The sequence below is a fragment of the Gavia stellata genome, chromosome 9, assembly GCF_030936135.1.
Source record: "Gavia stellata isolate bGavSte3 chromosome 9, bGavSte3.hap2, whole genome shotgun sequence".
NCBI classification, from domain to species: domain Eukaryota; kingdom Metazoa; phylum Chordata; class Aves; order Gaviiformes; family Gaviidae; genus Gavia; species Gavia stellata.
The window spans coordinates 27,355,714-27,374,143 of record NC_082602.1 but is presented as its reverse complement, the minus strand read 5'-3'; the positions used below and the strand labels follow the sequence as shown (position 1 = coordinate 27,374,143).

The window sequence follows — 18,430 nt, the reverse complement described above, 5'->3', positions numbered from 1 at the left end:
TGAACAAATTAATCTCGGGGACTGTCTTGTGTTTGTACAGTGTCTGGGGTGGTGGATTTCTGCTGTGGGAATAAATATTTTGGAAAATATCCTCAGGTTCCTTGCAGAAGGGCTGTTCCTCTCCAGCCATCTCCCCCTGCCCTCACACCTCTGGTTGGGAAGTGACATTTCCACTGTGCTGATCCCGAGAAGGGACCCACTCTTACGCTGCCCAGGGAAAAAGTGAGGGCTCGCTCTGCTCAAATCAGCATGGAAAAATATTACGTGGGGCAAGGCTGAATTCTGTCCAAACATAAATAGAGTAGCATGCCCCAGAATATCTTTTCATTCTAAATCTTGCTCAGCAGTCGAAAGTCCCAAGTACCAATAAAGTCACTGACTAATGAACATTACTCAGTTCCTTTGGGTGCTTGGCTAGGGGCACTCATAGTTTCCAGTCATACGATTACTCCTTTTTACTTTAAGCCGTCCTGTTTTCCTTTAGTCTTTCAGCCTTAAAGGAACATTGAGTAACTTTGTGCTCTGCTTCTTAATGCAAAGTCAAGGGATCCCAGAGACACAGATCTTTTTGGCTTCCTTTCCTGCTACCTGGAAACACCTTCTTTATCTCTGGTGCCAGCTGAAGTGTTAGTTTTCTGGTTTATTTTCCCTCACCCTTTCTGAATCTCTCTTTCTTGCCCCTTTTCCACTGGAACTGAAAACAAAATTGGGATTTTCCAAGCAGAAGTGTGTCTCTGAGATAAGCAGTGGAGATGAATTGGCACCAGGACATTTGCTCTGCACATTGGTTATTTGATGAGGAGAGAGGAAGGGATTAAAAACTGAACTTGAACTGAAATTTGGCAAATTATCGTAGTAAAAACCTTAGGGAAGGCCATCCACAATTTCTGGACAGTCCATTCTTGAGTGTCCGTGGAGCTATAAAGAGCAGCCAGCCTCCAGATGAGTCATAGCCTGGCACATGGGGAACCTTCAATTCAATTCCTTGTGGTCTCTTGCAGGAGTTTACCTGCAGGACTAAACGTCTGCGTTGTACACCTGAACGAGACCTGTGAGTCCTTGAGCTGTCATGGATACCTTGTCCTGTGTCATTCAGAACTGCAGCATGGCCCCAGTGTTTAGTGACCTTCAGCATCCAGTCACGTCTCCAGGGACCTCATGCCCGGTGGTGCATCTTTGGGTGGGCAGTGGCTCTGCTGAGAGGTCTTGCACTCCTGTACCAAATGGAGCTGCTGGTGTTGTGATTTCAAGTATGCAACCCATTGCCTTAGCTAAATTCACTCCTGTTGTACCACCGAGATAGAGGTACACATCAGAGGGAGGACCATGAACATTTTAGGTAGTTCTGTGATTCAGGAACTTGTTTCACACCTTCAAATCAGAACATGGGTCTGCGAAATGGTGGCTTGAGCTGCATCGCTGAGTATGGTCCTAAGCAAAGCCAGATCTGCTGTTCATCCTGGCCTGGCTCCAGGTGTTCTGTGTAGGTCCACTGGTGGGGAAAGCTGTGTTAGCTGCTTCCTAAATCTGGCCTGAGTATTTCTTTTTCACAGAAGTAACACCAAAGTACACTTGGGCTGTACAGAAGCTGCAACTGAAATTTACTGGGAGGTAGTTACTGCAATAATTACCTACAATACCTGTCATATGCCACTATCCAATTTTGTGGCTGTGCCATGCTGGTATATTTGACTTACTTCATTGTGGGCATTGCATAAAAGTATCACTCATCAGTGAAATATCTCCATCTTTGGAGTCTAACACAGTGAATTTTGGACAGCAACACTACACCTCAGATTATGAGCAGGGATAAAGAAGAATCCCACATCCAATTGACCATTGCAAATCCAATTCAAACTGCAAAGGGATATTTTTCCTCCCATTAGGCAGAATGTGATTAATTTCCCGTATGGAAAATTGTTCAAGGCAGACATGCTCGTAAATTATGGCATAAGAGATCCTATTACTACAAGCTCCATCAAAACCTACTGTGCCTCCCAAAATAGCAATAAGATGATAATTATATTAACAGCCTTTCTTGTTATTTGTTGTATGACTGACATAGGCTGTAAGCTTATTTTCTGCCAGATTGGAGCCTTCATTTAAGGATGGATACTTTGGCATTTGTGGACATTAACAATAATCCTTGGTTTCTGACGTTCAAAATTAAAAATGTTGCAGGAAAGTTTTTAAAATAGGGGATTGAAAGCCAATAGGTGCAAATGAGGCCACAGGTTAAAATGATGCATCCTCTGGGGATGAAGGCTTAAAAACTTCATATCCAAAAAGAAACATGGTTTTACCAGCAAGGATTCTTGAAGGATCTGTTCTGGAATCTATGCTGTTCAACCCAGGATCTGCAAAAGAGGGTGTCAGTGATATAACTAATCTAGCTGATCACAAAATTTACTTAGGATACTCAAATTTGGAGCTGACTGCAAAAAGTTGGAGGAGGTTCTCATGATATTGATGGTAAAAAGTCAGTTTGGTGTTGGTAAGCACAAAGCAGTGCTATGGGGGGAAAAAGGGATCATTGCAATCTAGGAAGGAGATCTCAGGAGTTCTGAGGATTTTTCCATGAAAACTGCAGCAGTCAGAAAGCCAAAGGTGGTGTTAGAACTAATTAGGCAAAGAATGGGGAACACAACCTAGAGCTTCAGCTGCAGAAATCCATGATTCCCCAATGTCGTGAATACCGTGTGCAGGTCTGGTCGTTGCTTCTCAGAAATGGTGTATAATAAAGTAAGGTGCTGAGAAAGATGATAGAGGTGATTACAGAGGTGCATTGGCTTCTGTATGAGGGAAATAAATAGACTAAAAGTCTTCAGTCTGGAACAAAGGTGATGGTTGGGATAGAATAGAAGTTTGTGACATCATGAAGAATTTGAGAGAGTGAGGAGGACATGATTGTTTTTATTTCTCAGAATGCAAAAACCAGGTGCAGCTTGTGAAATTTGGAAAGCAAGCTTAAAGTGAACAAAAGGAAGTATGTAATCACATGCCCTGTGACTAAATTATGAAATTCATTTCCAGAGGACTCTATAGGGACCACAATATCTGTGGGTTCAAAATGTACTAGAGCAGTTTCTGTAGGATGGAGCCAACACTGGTTGCTAAAAATTATTTTCTAATTCCAAAAGAGTCTAACCACTGATGTGCAGGAATGGGGAGTGTGTATCAGGTGAAGGATCCCATTACACACATCCTGTTCTTGAATTTCTTGCCTATCTTTTACTGGCCACTCTTGTAGACAGGGAGCTGGACTACAGAGATCTTTGACCCAACCGAATGCAACACTCTCACATTGCTGCAACAAAGTGGGCTAAATCTTCTGTCCCTTTTTAGTGTGTTATAACTACCAGTGAAGCTGCATTCTTGAATTGTAGCAGCTAAACACATAGATGGTGATCCTCCATCTAGAAGTGGAGGAGATGGCATCTGTCCATTCTTGACCTTCTACTTGCAGACCACAAGTCTGCAGGCTGGACCACCTCAGAGGGGTTATCTGAGGTACCCAATAGTGGGACTTTGTACCTCTGGCCAGCCCTGCATAGCACTGCACACCAGGACACAAAGGCAAACAGCATTTGGGGAGCTGCCGTTCCTGTGTGGTGGCACAGGGAGAGAAAGACCAGTTTGTTTGGTGGTGTGGATTTTGTTAGCAGTCTGTCCCATTTGGCTGCTCAGTGTCTCCGTGGCTTCAAATGCAATTAATCAGGGCCTGAAAGGGTAATTATCAGCTCACATTCCTAATCCAGGTTTCTGTGCCTATTCATGTTACTGTTTTTTCTTTAATTTAGCAATAAAGTTGGGGTTATTTTCATGTTTTTATGCTGCTGGCCCAGTGATCCTTATTAAAAATAAAAAATAACAAAACATTAGTTTCCAGTCCACCTTTTTTTCTTCTCCCTGGGAAATGAAAAGGCCATATTAACTGTGAAAGGGAAACGAAAGCATGCATAGTCCTAGGGTCCTGCTGTCACCTTGGCTGAAGGCACTTTTCCTTTCATGGGGCGAGTAATTGCTTAAAGCATTAATCCCTGAAAGAGCCTTTTTATTCTGCAGTGGTCGAAGCTGTTGACATCTGACAGTGCCATTTCCTCCTTTGATCAGACATAGGCACCTTGCTGAACCCAGGAGAAGGTGGCCCTGGAAAGCTGGGGCTGCTCAGCACCCTCCACCCTGAGCTCCGGGGCAGCAGCTCTGTCCTCCAGGGTGCTCTCGCACCCTTAACGCTGTGTTTACTTGCACACGGAGGAACCAAGAGGAATTTTTCAGGGAGATTGTCCTCACCTGTCTTCTGGTGTCAGCAGGCACTGCTGGTGCCAAGTTGCACGTGAGCGTAGTTTGGATTAAGTGGCCTGAGCTGGAAATGGCTGAAGTGCTCACGACTGGAGGAGCCGGGTGTGAAGGAGGCTGGTTATCTGATAAATAATTACAAAATCATTTCCCTGTTCCAGTGCGTTGGCTGAGCTGTCGTAACTGCTGGTGTGAGTGCTCTTAGTCGTGCAGTTGAGGTGGAGCAATCTGAGTGAGCTTTGCTGTCCCTGGGAGGCCGAGTGACGGGACGCTGGCTCGTGTTGGTGCGGGCTACATGCGCCCATATGGATCACTGTGTTCACTGCCTACCAAAGGAGTGGGTTAGCTGTGCATCCATCAGCTGGGAAGGGGCAATAGGGGTGGCTTCATGGTCAAGAGTTAAAGAGGAGGTGCTGCTGGGTGGCCGGGCCACAGACTTGACCCAAAAGCTGTTTCATCAGGCGACGTAGCCAGGTTGCACGTCCCAGCTGGGTTATTGCACTGCAGGCTCAGAGGGGGCAGGGGAAGAGGTGCAGGTCTGGCTTTGGAATCAGCGCAGGGAGGTGCAAACATGACTGCACCAGTCAGACCCCCAACAGGTGCTGGAAATAAAAATGCCCATCTCTCTTCTCCTGCAACACACAGAAATCGGCCATCCCTGCCTTAACGCGCATGCTCATGAGCCTTTGAAACCAACAGCAGCTTTATCAGGGATCAGAGCAGGCAGAGAGAAAATCCCTGCCAGAGATTGTCTTAATGACGCAAAAAGGTAAGACATAATAAAAAGACATGTCTGGAACCAGAGAATGATGCCTGTGGTTTGAGATGGTGTCTTGGTCTGCAGATGAGGTTCCTGACTCAGAGGCAGGCCAGCTTTGGTCTGGTTGTTGTTCAGCAGCTTCTGTGACTGTCATCGTCTACTGAAAATTCGGCTTAAAACTAGTCACAGGTTTTGCTTAGAGGACTCCAGGAGGGCACTTCCCTTTGGAAAGAGAGAACAGTGCTCTGTTTTGCAAAGCACAGGGGATTTCGTTTCTGAATACTGCTCTCTGAAACCGTAGCTGGTGAGTTCCAGGTCTGACAGGCACAGGACTGCTCTCTGAAACCGTAGCTGGTGAGTTCCAGGTCTGACAGGCACAGGCACCTAGTTATGTTTGCCGCCGCGTTGTTTGTTTGTTTAATTTCTGTGTTAATTGGTGCCTTCCAAATACCACAACTGCTCTGAGGAGCACTGTCCCTGCCAATCTGACTGCTGAATTTCACCTGTGTAATGTGAGATGTGTACCTGGCAGCTGACTTAATCGAGGTCTTCCACAGGAGAGAATTTTGCCTCATTTCTGGCAGAAATCAAGGATTTGGTTTTGATTAGAATAAATGTTCAAACAGAAATATTTTCTGGCCCCAGATGCCAAGGTAGATGTATTTTCATTCTGCATGTGATCAGCAGAGGAATCTAGGGACTGGTTTTATTGCTGTCATTAGCGGGTGCTCATTTTGTGATCTTGTGAAGCCACCTTCGCATCCTGTAAGAGTATATGCTGTAGCACTGCATTATTGCATGACCTACCTTCTAATCATAATAACTTTGATCTACATGGTGTGAGTGCAAATATTATTTTACTCATGGCTCCGGTTCTCAACCAGCTTAAGGGTGGAGTCTCCCAAGCAGTGTTATTGCCAGTCACACCAAAGGATGTGGCTAGGACCTTACTGTGCTTTTCCAATGGAGTTTGGTGAGGGTGTGGTGCAAATCCATCTCCCTCCAGTGACCTTGCTGCAAGGTCTTTGACCCCAGTGGATGTAGCTCAAAGGCTCCCTGTTGGCGAGGCTGGCGCTGGCCCAGCGTCTGTGAGGTAGTGTCTCGAGCTTAGTGTCATGCCAGCACTTGCATTAATGACAAGTCTCATAAGAGCTTATAAGACAGTGCAAATGTTTTAACAGGCTCAATTTGTTAAGGCCCCTGCTTTAAAAGATTGAGCTGGAACCATATGGTCATGCCCTGATGGTCCATACCACCGAGTGTTAGTAGAAGGACTCCTATTGACTTCAACAGACCCCAGCGAGCAAGGTGGTACTTGATGTGTTTTTGGAAAGAGCAGAAGAAGAGTTTAGTTAGTGTAGCTACGGGGGCATGGTCTTGCCCTTCAGGAAGAGCATTTTTCATGGTTAAGGTGGCACAAAGGCATTTGAAAGGCTCTTGCCTTTTCCAGCTCTGGGGTCAGGAGCTGGAGTAGCTCAGATGATGCAAGCATGTTCACCAGCAAATACGTAATACTGCTGGTTCCCAAACTCGTTGAACCAACATACAGTGATCCACATCATTCCCACACTGGCCAGGGAGTGAAAGTTAGTCTTGAATGTAGCTCTGCAGACTGTGGGCCACTAGTGATTTGGAGATCACAGGTTAGGAGCCACTAACTACCTGGGTGAAAGCAGGACACTGTTATCAGCTGATACAGGGGATAAACCAAGTGTTTCAGTACGAGTGATGAGATGTAGTAGTTGCTGTTTCTCTGATAAGTTTGGTATAGGGTCTAGACAGTTTGATTGTTATTTAAGCTCTGATGTTTCTGCATGTTAGATGACTTGGTCTTGGAAATTTGGAAATGGATCTTTTTAGAGGATGTTCAACAAAACTTAAGGTGCAGTGGATGTGTAATTGTTCAGATTCTTATCTTAGGGGAGAAGTATGCATAGGCAAGGGAGATGCTTTGGATCTGCATAGGCTTTCCTGTTTTTCTGTGCCTTTTGCTCCCAGTGCAGCAAGGAGCTTAGGCAAAGAGGGGGACATTCCTGCATCCTCTGTGAGGAAGCCGTGCTGTTTCCTAAGGCAGTGTTTCTCGGATGTTTTGAAAATGTGACCCTCTTTTGGCTCCTCGTCTCTGTGGGACTCTGAATTATCATCAGGTCGGTTCCTCTGGGTGAGGGCGTGCCTGTTGCTGGTGTTTGCTGGCTGCAGGTCTAATACCATTCTCCCTCTCCCCTCAGACAAATTGACTGCTTTCTGCAATTAAAAGCAGTTGGCTGTTTGCAGTCTAATGTAGGACTTGCAACAAGTAATTACAAATGAGTTCACTTTCTACCTTGGGGAGGCTGGGTTATGTGGTTCACGGAGGCAATTTCACTGCAGAAATTCAAGATTTTACTCACTGAATCGACACTCCCAACATTTTGCAACCACTCACAGACTGGAAAGTTCAGTTTTAAGGCATCCAGGGACTTGTGCTCATGCTGAGATCCTCATGTGTGGGGTAGATGCTTTACTTTTTTGTATTCTGGCTGTAAACTTGGTTTAAGCAAGGTGATCGATCTCTTTGGGTTTGCTGGTGCATACAGACCAATGGACAGAGAGCTGCCTCACAGTAAGAAAACTGAAAGGCTAATTTTGTAACACTTTTGTCTGCCCATTCCAGATCAAACGCTGCATAATTTGCCTGCACCATGATTCCTGCCTTGCTTTGGAGAGGTGGGAGATTTGCAGCTGGGGCAGCTGAGGATGAGATTAGAGGAGCAGTGAGTTGTTTAAGTGATAGCAGTAGGACACGGAGCATCATGAAGTAGCTCTTGGCTTATGCAAAACACTGTACAAACAGTAACAGAGCTGTTAGCTTGAGATTTGCACCCCATGGCCCCCATCTGTCACTCCTGAATTTCAGCATCCGTGCTCATGGCTTTTCTCCTTCTTCCACCTGTGCCTGGTGCTTGAATTCCCCAATTCTGTACTAGAAAAGCTGTTCTAGAGTGATGCTGTTGTCCCTGGAAGATAGTAGCCACCCCTACAGACAGTGGAAAGCAGCCAGGTTCAGAGGTAGGACCTCTTTGCCTCGCCTCTTGCCTGTCTTTGGTCTCCCCTTGTAATTATTCTCATAAGGGCATATTCTGCCTATCTCTTCTAATGCAGGAAGACTTCTCTTTCTGGATTATATTCTTTTATAGTCAAGCCATGTTACTTCCCGTGCTTTATTGCTTCTCAGTGATCTTCTTTAACAGTGCAGCTTATGCATGTTAAAAACAGGATCCAAGTACAGAAGGACACCCTCCCCATCATCCCCCATATCTCAGGGCAATATTGTTATTACTTGTGTTGGCTTTCCTGGCTGCCCCATCTGTCTCTATCACCTCTTGTCACCTTCCATAGTAATTCCTGCTGATTAGCAAAGGCCTTTATCAACTGAGGCTCTTTGGCAGCCACGCTCAGCCAACAGTTCTGACTCTGACACAAGTTTCTACTTATTAAAAAAGTCCTTCCCCCTCCCACCGGTGGAAACAGTATGAATCATTTCCCTCCCCTTTCTTTGTCAGGAGCAAATGCCATCAGTGCTAGCACCCTGGCACTGGCTTTTTGACTCCAGGAAATCATGGATTAAACAATCCATGGAAACTGGGATCCCCATGTAAAAGTAAGACATTATTTTGTAAGGGACACGCCTCTTTTTTGGCCGCTGTCAGGTTGCCATCTGGTTGACAATCACATGTACTTTCATGAGAACCATAACATTGTTCTATCCCATAGTGCTGTGCTGTTGAGTTATCTATTTTACATTGCAAGGTAGCAGTGCGTATTTAAATGCTCCATTTAGGAATTACATTGTGTGACAGGTGCCTGAAAGTTTTCTTGCAGGACTCTGGGATGGATGTCACAGCTTAAATGGGTTGAAGGGAATTTCTGTCATATCTGATTGCACATCTGTGCTTTTTCAGTGTATAAAAAAAAAATTATAGCTATGTGTAAGGAGTAGAAGCCTTCATAAAAATACTTGAGCAGCAAAATGGTTTTAGTTACACTGGAGGAAGCCACTTAGCCCAAAAGGAGAACCTGTAACTGCATGAGGGCTAAATTCTTTACTCTTTTTTACTGATGCAACTCCAGTGTAACTGCCAAAAGAGTCTGACCTCATCTCATAGGCAGACTCATGTCTCTGAGAAGTTGATCTTAGGTTGAACGTGTTGCTTGGCAATATATATACAGAGCTGGTACCTCCCAGGTTCTCAGGTAAAAAGAGGAGAGAACCAACAGCACAGTAACAAGAACAACATGAAGAGGCAGAAGCAGGAGCTCTTCCCAGCTCTTAGGAGACAGCTGATTGCCGGAGCCTCCACAGCTGGAGCTTCTGTAGTCGGAGGCAGCACATGTCTCTTTTAAATAGAAATCAGATGAGACATTACACGACTAATATTCAGGCTGTCTGTTGTTGAGTATTTGTCATATGGCTTGCTTCACATACTGCCCTCTGAAGTGTGGTGATGGTACTTGAAGTAGAAGATTAAATGTGAATATGCATTTGTCCATCGTCCCTTTGACAGTGAGTCTGGGCTCTTCCTGACCTCTGACAGATGCTCCTTGCATGAAACAACTGGTGTCCTTAGACCAATCCATCACTCAGACATCCCTTGAAAGGATACTCAAGCTCAGCAATCAGAGAGTAAGAGCAAGAGGTGTATTTGTTCTTTGGTAGATTTGGAAGATCTAAACAGCAATTTCCCTGCCTCCTTGTTGCCGCTGCCACAGCTCCCACTCACTGCCTGGGTCCAAAGAGCAGCTAATCTGGCAGCTCGGGGCTGAGCCACTGGCACCACAGTGGGAAGATCATGAAGACATCTCTAGAAGGTCTTGAGGCCTAGATATGCAGCACCTCTTCTCAGCAGTGAAAGGTGTGATTAGGAGATTTGTTTTAGCAGCTGTTTTAGAGCTTACAAATCACCAGTCTATGGCAGTAGCTGCTGTGACAGCTGACATCTGCTGTGATTGTAGGGGCTGTATAGCATTATGTCTCTCTCCCTTGAAGAGGAAAGACTGGATTCTCCTGTTAGGCATCCCCTCAGGGACTTCTAGTGCTTATCTGCCCAGTGATGCCCTCGACTGTGCTCCATGGTGTCACCAAGCCCACCAGGAGCTGGGCTTCTTGCCTGCACGAACCATGTCCTTGACCACTACAAAGCATTAGGCTATGGACCCTTCTGGTGTCTTCAGCACAGACCTGTAGGCTAATGGGAGGACCAGAGTGTTGGGATGCTTTTAAGCCTGTTTGTTCTTGGGGCCCATGGCACTTGTTAAAATCTGTGCTACTCTAAATATGAGGTTATGCAGGAATAAAGTGATATTCAGAGTATACCTTTAAGCTTGCAGAATCAGCTGCCAGATAGACAGTCTCCTGCATAGCTTTTTTCTTCCCACTTTTTGCACCCACTGTGTATGCAGGAGGAAACTGAGGTCTTGTGGGAGAAGAGGTGTGTGGTCGCGGAATTAAAGACTACATCTATATATATACAGAGAGATGAAGAGATGTCCCCTACAATGCTAAACCTGATACTTTGCCTCTTATCCATATTAATATCCTAGGAATAATATTTTCTTTAAAGAAAAAAGGGTAAAAATGTTGTTATCCTGCATTAGCAGCAGGGCTGGAGCCCTGGGTCTTCCCATGTCTGTCTTTCCCAGTGCTGCAGTCCTCAGAGTCCTTTCTAACATGTGCCAGACCTCCCTTGGCCCGGTCTGAGCCTGGCACATCGGTGAATGAAGTATTTGCACGAGGCAGTGCCATACCACATAGCTCCCCATCTGAGACCAAGACAGACTTCCCCTTCACTTCCTAGCTGGGCTGCAGCATGGTAAACAAGCCGCTTGTCCTTCTGTAAAATGGGGGGGTCATGCCTGAGGAGGCTTAAAAGAGCTGCAGTAAAATTCAGGAGAGAGGAAGCAGCACTATATGTACGTGCCTAGAAGTAGATCCCTTCCTTAGAGATGTGGAAACTACCCAGAGGAAAAGCCAAGTGGCACATAAACCACCACTCCACCCTCGCAAGGAAATTGCCTGGGCTGTTCTGCATTTACTGGCCACCCCGGGACTTCCCAGCTTCGTGTTAGCGCTGCGTGAAATGCTCCCTACCACTTCATCCTGAGGGCTACTTGCTGGCTTTTACGTGCCCCCAGTGCTCTGCTCTCTGCCTGCTCTTTATTTTTTTATGGTGATAACGGGATGACCCTAACTACCTCACTACTCAAAGCTTTCCTTTAAAGGGGTTTGCATCTAGTGTAGCCACTTGGAGAGCATAAAGAGTGTACAGCATGGGTCTCTCAGGTTACCTTCCTTTTCCAATCCCATGGGACCTCCCCTGGTTTTGGAGGAAAACCAGTAGAAATGGGGGAAATGGAGAAAGCAGTAGTAACTCGTACTGGGTCTGCAGTGGTTCCTGATGGTTGATTGTGACAAATTCATCTGAGCATCTGTCTACACAGTCTGTCTTCCCAGAAAAGGGGAGAAGCTGGGCATTTGGGAAGTTGTCCCTCCGTAGAGATGCTTCTCGACCCCTGGCAACAAGGCTTCTCTGCCCGAGGACGCCCAGGATTTGCAAGGTTGAGGTTCCTCCTTGCTGCCCACCAGAACTGGATGTGCTTGCAGAGTGTCTTTGTTTTAATTCTTGCTTTTTTCCTTGTTGACTGCTACTCCATGGTGCTCTAAACTACTCAGCCTTCTCCAGATCTCAGTTTTGCATGCTATACTGGACTGCGCAGCTACAAATCTTCCCCACAGCCCTCATCGAGCCTTTTCCAGCTTCCAACTGCAAAGTGAAAATCTTCCTTTTTCTGAAGGGATAAAAATGGAAGCACCTTCTGGGCTTTGCTTCATCCTAACACCACAGTCATCCTGATATTTTCCATCTCCATTTAAGGACTGAATTAAGACTTGTCATATTCTGGGGTCTTTTTTGTACTCTGTGTTTAATATAACATTCTTTATTATATTTATCTTGTTTCTTATGTTTGAGTCTTTCATTTATTATGTTACTTTGAAGACTGGGCCTCCCTGTAAACTGTCTTTTTAGGAAAGCTGAATTGCATTTACAGGAGATCTTTAATGTGTTTAAGTCTTTGGTTCCTTTATGTTTTCACATGCTCACCGGTTCGACTTTCGACTCGTGGCTTGAGCCGAAAACAGGAAAGCCAGAAAGTGAGAATGTTTCCAAAATGTCACTTTCTCTTTGCAGTATATTTATATTTATAAAAGTTGCAAAGAAGAAATACCAAGATCTCCTGCACCAGCATTTCTGGAGCACTGGGAAAAGAACTAGTCTTTTCTCTACAACTACCCCCACACTCCTTCCCCCAAAAAAAGTGGCTTACAGCAGTTACGCAGTATAAGTACAGTATGATCCTGGAGGCTATCAGAAATAATAAGAAATGTTTTGGAAGTGCAGGTAGTTCTCCCCATTTACCAGACAGAGAAGCAGGAGAGCAGCAAGGTTTTGGTGTGTCCAGAGATTGAAGTGCCATCTTCCTTCTGCAGCAGCCTTTGGCTAAATTGCTCAAGCTCGGGCAAACATCTCAGACACCTATTGAAGATTTCCCCTGTGCTCTGTGACTGTGTGGCATCGCATCCTACAGGGATGGCTCAGCACCAGCTTTGTAATGAGAGAACCATAGGGAACCTAGAGAGATAAATTTATGGCACTAGGAAGTGTCTTTACCTCACAAGGACAAACTGTTTTGCTGCCAGAATTGCAGATGGAGATAAACCACTTTCTACCGTCTGAAACAAAAGGCTTTAACACCTTCCCGATTAGCAGCTATGGAGGAAAAGGCAACCAAAAGGGGCAGAGTCTGGGAGGGTTTAGAGCCTCTGCTACTTGACTGTTAAAGGCTGCCATTTCATTAACCTCTCAACTTGTGTAATCATGACAAAATCAAAGCCACATATTCAGATTTTGGATCTGATTTCATTTCCTAGTCCATTTTCTTATCCCATGACCTATGGATGAGTATCTCGTTTGCCTGTTGGCAGAAGAAGTTTGGAGCAGGGGGTGGTATATATGTCAGTGGATTTTTTATGTAGACATTTCATGGATTAAATGCTGCTGGCAGATACTGTTTTATTCCACCACAAGGAGAACATATAATTTATTCTTGTCTCATTACATTAAAAGAAGTACAGCACAAAAGAAAAAGGGAGGAAAACCACCAAAAAAGGAGATGAAGATATAATCCCTTCAAGCCAAAAAAATACCAACTCCATGACATCTTTGTGTGTGGGGAAACTCAGCTTCTAGATTATTTTGATAAACTTTGTTGCAATCAGTTTCACACAAAACCCAGCCGTTTATTTAATCTTAACTGGCTTGCAGAAATGTCATCCAGTAAGGACACTGAGGTTATTTTTTTTTTTTTGACTTTCAAAAAAAGAGAGTTTGTTTATTTTTGTTCTATTACTTGGTTTCCTTCTGTAGATTTATAAGGGCTCTGTCACCAACAGCCTTGTATTTGCTCGTGAGCTGGCTGCATGGTTTGTCTGCCTGCAAGGGCAGGAGCATCAGCAGTCGGAGGCGGCTGAGTGGGCAGGGATGGGGCATAGATGGAGCCCACATCCCACCCCAGCGATGCTCCCTGCACTGTCAGCACGGACATGCCAAAGCGGCCCTGAAGTAGAAGGGAGTCATAAGATAGTATTGGTCCATTCCAGGATAAAGCCATCACTAAAAGGGAACCAAAACTTTTTGTGGTATCTACAGGATGAAATCAGTAAAACTCCCTCTGCCCCGTGAGTCGCTGTGGTCCCCTTTTGGCAGTTCACACAAGCAGGACTTCGGTGGCAGTCACCAAGGTTTCACAGAGCTGCTGTGCCTGTGGTAGTTGTTGGCCATGTCCTGCGTCTCCTGTGCAAACTTAAGACCGGCGGCATCCAGCTGCGAGAGGTGCCATGCACGCTCCCATAATAGCTATTGACCTGCGTCCCTCCGTTGCCTGCCCCGCAGTGTGTTTCTGAGCAGTTTGCTCCGAGGGCAGGAGTGGATCTGCTGCTCGTGCCTCCTCCGAGTGTGCCCCTGTCTGTCTTGTAGCAACGGGGGGCCGCAGTCACACAAAGCCGCTGCTGTGCGAACAGCTCCAGTACTGAGACTCCTCCGTCGCAGGACGTAACGGGGTTGTAGAGCTCAGCCTTTGGCACTGCCCACAGCCGCTGCTGGAGCCGGGGATGAAACCCTGTCTGCCGACCTTTCTGCTCGGTGCTTCAGTGCAATGCCACGCGGCAGGTGATGCCCCTAACCCCCCCCTTTCATCTGTTCCCTCCTCAGGTAAGATCCTGTTCCGGAGGAGCCATGTCCGAGATGTAGCTGTGAAGAGGCTGAAGCCCATCGATGAGTACTGCAGGGTAAGAGCTCTGGGGAAGGCGTCTGGCAGCCCTGCCGTGTGGGGGCTCGCAGCCACCACCAACGCTGGGCTTTCCCTGCCGTATACCACTAAGAACTTCATCTGTGTTGAGTCCATCATAAGGAAGGATGGTCCTTCCCAAACACCACCAGGACTAGCGGGGCAGGTTAAAACAGAGGCCGCTGTTTGCTCCCAGGGTCCTCGCAGCATTTTCCCCTGCAAACTTTATGCACCAGATTGATGCCTGATTTACTCAGCAAAGGCTGTAAGCCTCCTCTGCCCTAAGTGTGGATTTTATTTCTACTTCAGCCTTGATGAATGCAGGAGTTGAACAGGCAGAGAGGCACAACTAAGAAGGCATTTTCTTCTGTTCCCTGCCTTTCTGTCCCCCAGCGCCGCAGGAGGGACAGTGCCGGCTGGTGTAGGAGGGGAGGTGGACTGGCGGCTTCCAGGAGTGCTTCTCCTGATGAGTGAAAGCCTGGAAACTTATTGCAGGACAGAAAAGCATGGCTGTGTTGAGAAGAAGGTTAAGTCACCCTATCTTTCCTTTCTAGCTTAGAGTTTATGATTTGATGATAATTAATCCTCTGACAGTAGATTAAAAGTTGTTTCTAAGCAAGGCGGATACCCAGTTTTTGTAGAGGTATCGAGCACGTCAGTCAGCGCATAATTTAAATCCCAGACTTCCTCTCTTATTTCCCATGGGGCTTTCTTTCCGTTTTTAGAAAGCCAGAGGAGCAGGTGGAGGGGAAAAAATACATTCCCAAGAACTTCTCCAGTCAGACATTTGCTCATCCAAAATTGGGAGCAGATCGCCGAAGTGCCTGAGGCATGCTGGGGTGGGAGGCGGTGAAACCCATGCCATCTGCACCACCCCCCCCCCCCCTCGGCGAGGAAGCGGCAATTAAAGTCTTATCTCATGAGATCAGTCTTTCTTGTGCGACAATTAATGCACTGTCTTCCTGCCGGCGGTCAAACGGCTCTCTTTAAAATATGTAGGGTCTTTCTGCGTCCCCAGCCACCCTCCTTCAGACAGGAACTGCCCGCGACAGGAGCGGTGAGGGCTGATGTCAGGGTTCACCCAGCAGATGCGCGATGGAGAAAGCAGTGACTTATGCCGGGGGGGCAGCTGCTTCTCTGGGACCCCATTGTCTGTGCCCCAGACAGACCTGACCTGACCTGGCCGGGCCTGCCGGCGCCCCGCTGGTCACGGCCGAGGGATATATTGTGGCGTTGGCTGCTGGCACGTTCGTTGACACCACGGCGCTGTGATTGCTGCCCTCCTCCTCGCTTCCTTTTTTCTCTCCTGGAGAAGTCTGGCTCAGTTCGGTCTGGTTCAGATGATACTTTTTACAAAGGCATGTAGTGATAGGATGAGGAGTAATAGCTTTAAACTGAAAGAGGGTAGATTTAGATTAGATATAAGGAAGAAATTCTTCACTATGAGGGTGGTGAGGCACTGGAACAGGTTGCCCAGAGAAGTTGTGGATGTCCCAACACTGGAAGTGTTCAAGGCCAGGTTGGACCAGGCTTTAAGCAACCTGGTCTAGTGGAAGGTGTACCTGCCCATGGCAGGGGGGTTGGAACTAGATGATCTTTAAGGTCCCTTCCAACCCAAACCATTCTATGATATGATTCTATTATATGATTCTATGTTATGGGGAAGACTTGATGATGCTGCCCAGCTCGGAGACATGGCTGGATGCTTCCCCAAAGCCAAGCTGTTTACTTAACCTGTTTATTAATAGGTGCTGCTTTTATGAGCATAGACCCAGCCGTGTTGGGTTAGCCCAGTTTCCGCCAGCCCAGTGTTTCCCATCTCCAGTAGCAGCCACAGCAGCGCCCAGCAACGAGTACAAGAAGCCTATAGTCACTCCTCCAGAATATTATCCCAGCTTCCAGTGATCTCTGGCTCACAAGTTTCTTGTGCCTGATGTAGTATATTTTTATTTCATTTGCAGTTTACTGTAATTTGTATTTAATTTGCCTCTACTTCACTGTAGAAGATGTTTAAATCTGGATGGCATTGGAGAGCGAGGCTCGTAGTCACTGAAAAGCTTGAGCAGGCATTGCATCTCATGTCTGTGTGCATGCTTCAGGAGGGCTACATCCTCCATGGTGTTGTTCTGCATGGGACGTCAGGTCTTTAAGGAAAGAAGGCCCTGGCTAACCCATCCTTCCCCCTGTGGTGTATCTTGTTGGAGCATGTATGAATGTGGTTGTGCCTGAACAGCTGGGCTGCAGGTAAGTGGGAGCTTTGGCCAGTGCTGGGAAGTAAACAATGCCAAACTTCTTTTTCCATCCCCTGCATTTTACTCCAAACCCATGCCCCGACATTAATTTGTGTCCAGTGTGGATGGTAGGCAAGCTTGTACCCACACTTCAAAAACAGTATAGATGTAGCTATGATGTCCTGTCTATCACCCAGTATGACACAGCCTCGTCCTAATTAAAATGAAGGTGGTAGCTGGTCACACCATTGCCTGGCACAGGATGTACCCAGTCATTCTTAAATCCCACAGCACACAGTTGGCAACCTGCGTAAATAAACAGAGGGACCTGAGAGCTGCAACTCATAGCTCTCCCAACCTTTCTAAGTCTACACATTTTATGAGAGTAAGTTTTTCTTTTGAACATTTATGGTTCATCCAATTTGCATTTATTCAAAGAATGATTGTCCTATGTTACTGCTGTTCCAATCCTGGCCCAGGATATGAAAGTGCACAAGACTGAAAATAATCACAGAATCACAGAATCACTAAGGTTGGAAAAGACCTGTAAGATCATCAAGTCCAACCTTAAAAAAAAAAAAAAAACACCAAAAAAAAAACCCCAACAACAACAAACCACAACACACCAAAAACCAACCCACCCACCACACAGCACCATGCCCATCAAGCTACATCCCACAATGCCACATCCACATGATGAAAGTCAGGCACTGAACTTCAAATGTACAAAGAATTTAGGGAAACAGCTTGTAGAAGGAGAGCTTCTTGGTTCAATGAAGTCAGTGGTAGTTCGGTTACTGACCTTCAGCAGGGACAGGATTTCATCTCTGGGGCTTAGCAGAGGCTTTTAGAAATTCAGAAATGCTTTCTTCCTACCTTCACTGAAGGTCACCACTTAAAAGGTTTCTGGGAACATGACCTTCATAACCTTACCATCTTTCCATCCCAATATGAAGTTAACCAGGAATGACAGAAAGTCATGAATTGGTAACAGAAAATTAGGTGGTGAGTCTGAACCAGAGTGGCCTCACGTCACCAGCCTAAACCAGACACGGGGTCTCTCTCCATTCAGCTGTAACTACGGAGGGAACCCAAGTGACTTGCTCAGCTCTGATGCTAACTTCTGGAAGCTGAAGTGAAATGCAATGCATCCCCTCTTCGTGTAAGAAGGGAAAATGTTTTTTTTCTTTTGCTAATACAATAATATTATTCGCTACGGTTTCCTACTCTGTAGCAGCTACTGGTGCATGTGCATGACTTGAGCGTGGGATCATGCCTACCTCTTTGGAAGTGTTAGCTGTTTTCTGCATTTCTTCCCCTGTCCAGTGGATATTTTGACTCTTTAGAGAATTGTATAGAACTGTAGAGCAAGAGCATCATTTTGACAAGTTCAGTCCTGCTTCTTTAAAAGACAAGTGCAAAGCTCATGTCCCGTGCTAGTCCTAAAATGGGTAGGCAGATAGCATGCTTAATTTTGAAAAATTTAGAGAATTATGCTGGAATGATGTGGGTGAAGTTGATGGAGAAAATCTGACATGGGATAATAAAATGAATAAATGACACAATAGACCTTTGTCCACTGGGGTGTGTGAGGAAGCAGAGGAGGGAGGCATGTTCAGATGCAAAGTTTGTGGTAATTTTTTTGCCAGATGAGGGTTCTCCATCCATTTCACCTGCCCTGGAAAGACGAAACACAGATGGGCCCTGGCAAATGAGTGGTGCAAGTGTTCGACCATTTGTTGGTTTGTTTTTGCAGACT

The 18,430-nt window shown here is 46.0% G+C and overlaps 1 protein-coding gene across 3 annotated transcripts in view; it reads left to right on the top strand.

The window, feature by feature from the left end:
• SH3PXD2A (SH3 and PX domains 2A) overlaps positions 1 to 18,430 on the top strand; it is a 259,159-nt gene that overhangs the window by 95,023 nt on the left and 145,706 nt on the right. For all 3 annotated transcript variants that reach the window (XM_059821278.1, XM_059821277.1, XM_059821279.1), the window contains one exon: positions 14,365 to 14,441. In XM_059821278.1, coding sequence (XP_059677261.1) covers positions 14,365 to 14,441 — 77 coding nt within the window. The remainder of the gene's footprint in view (positions 1 to 14,364; positions 14,442 to 18,430) is intronic.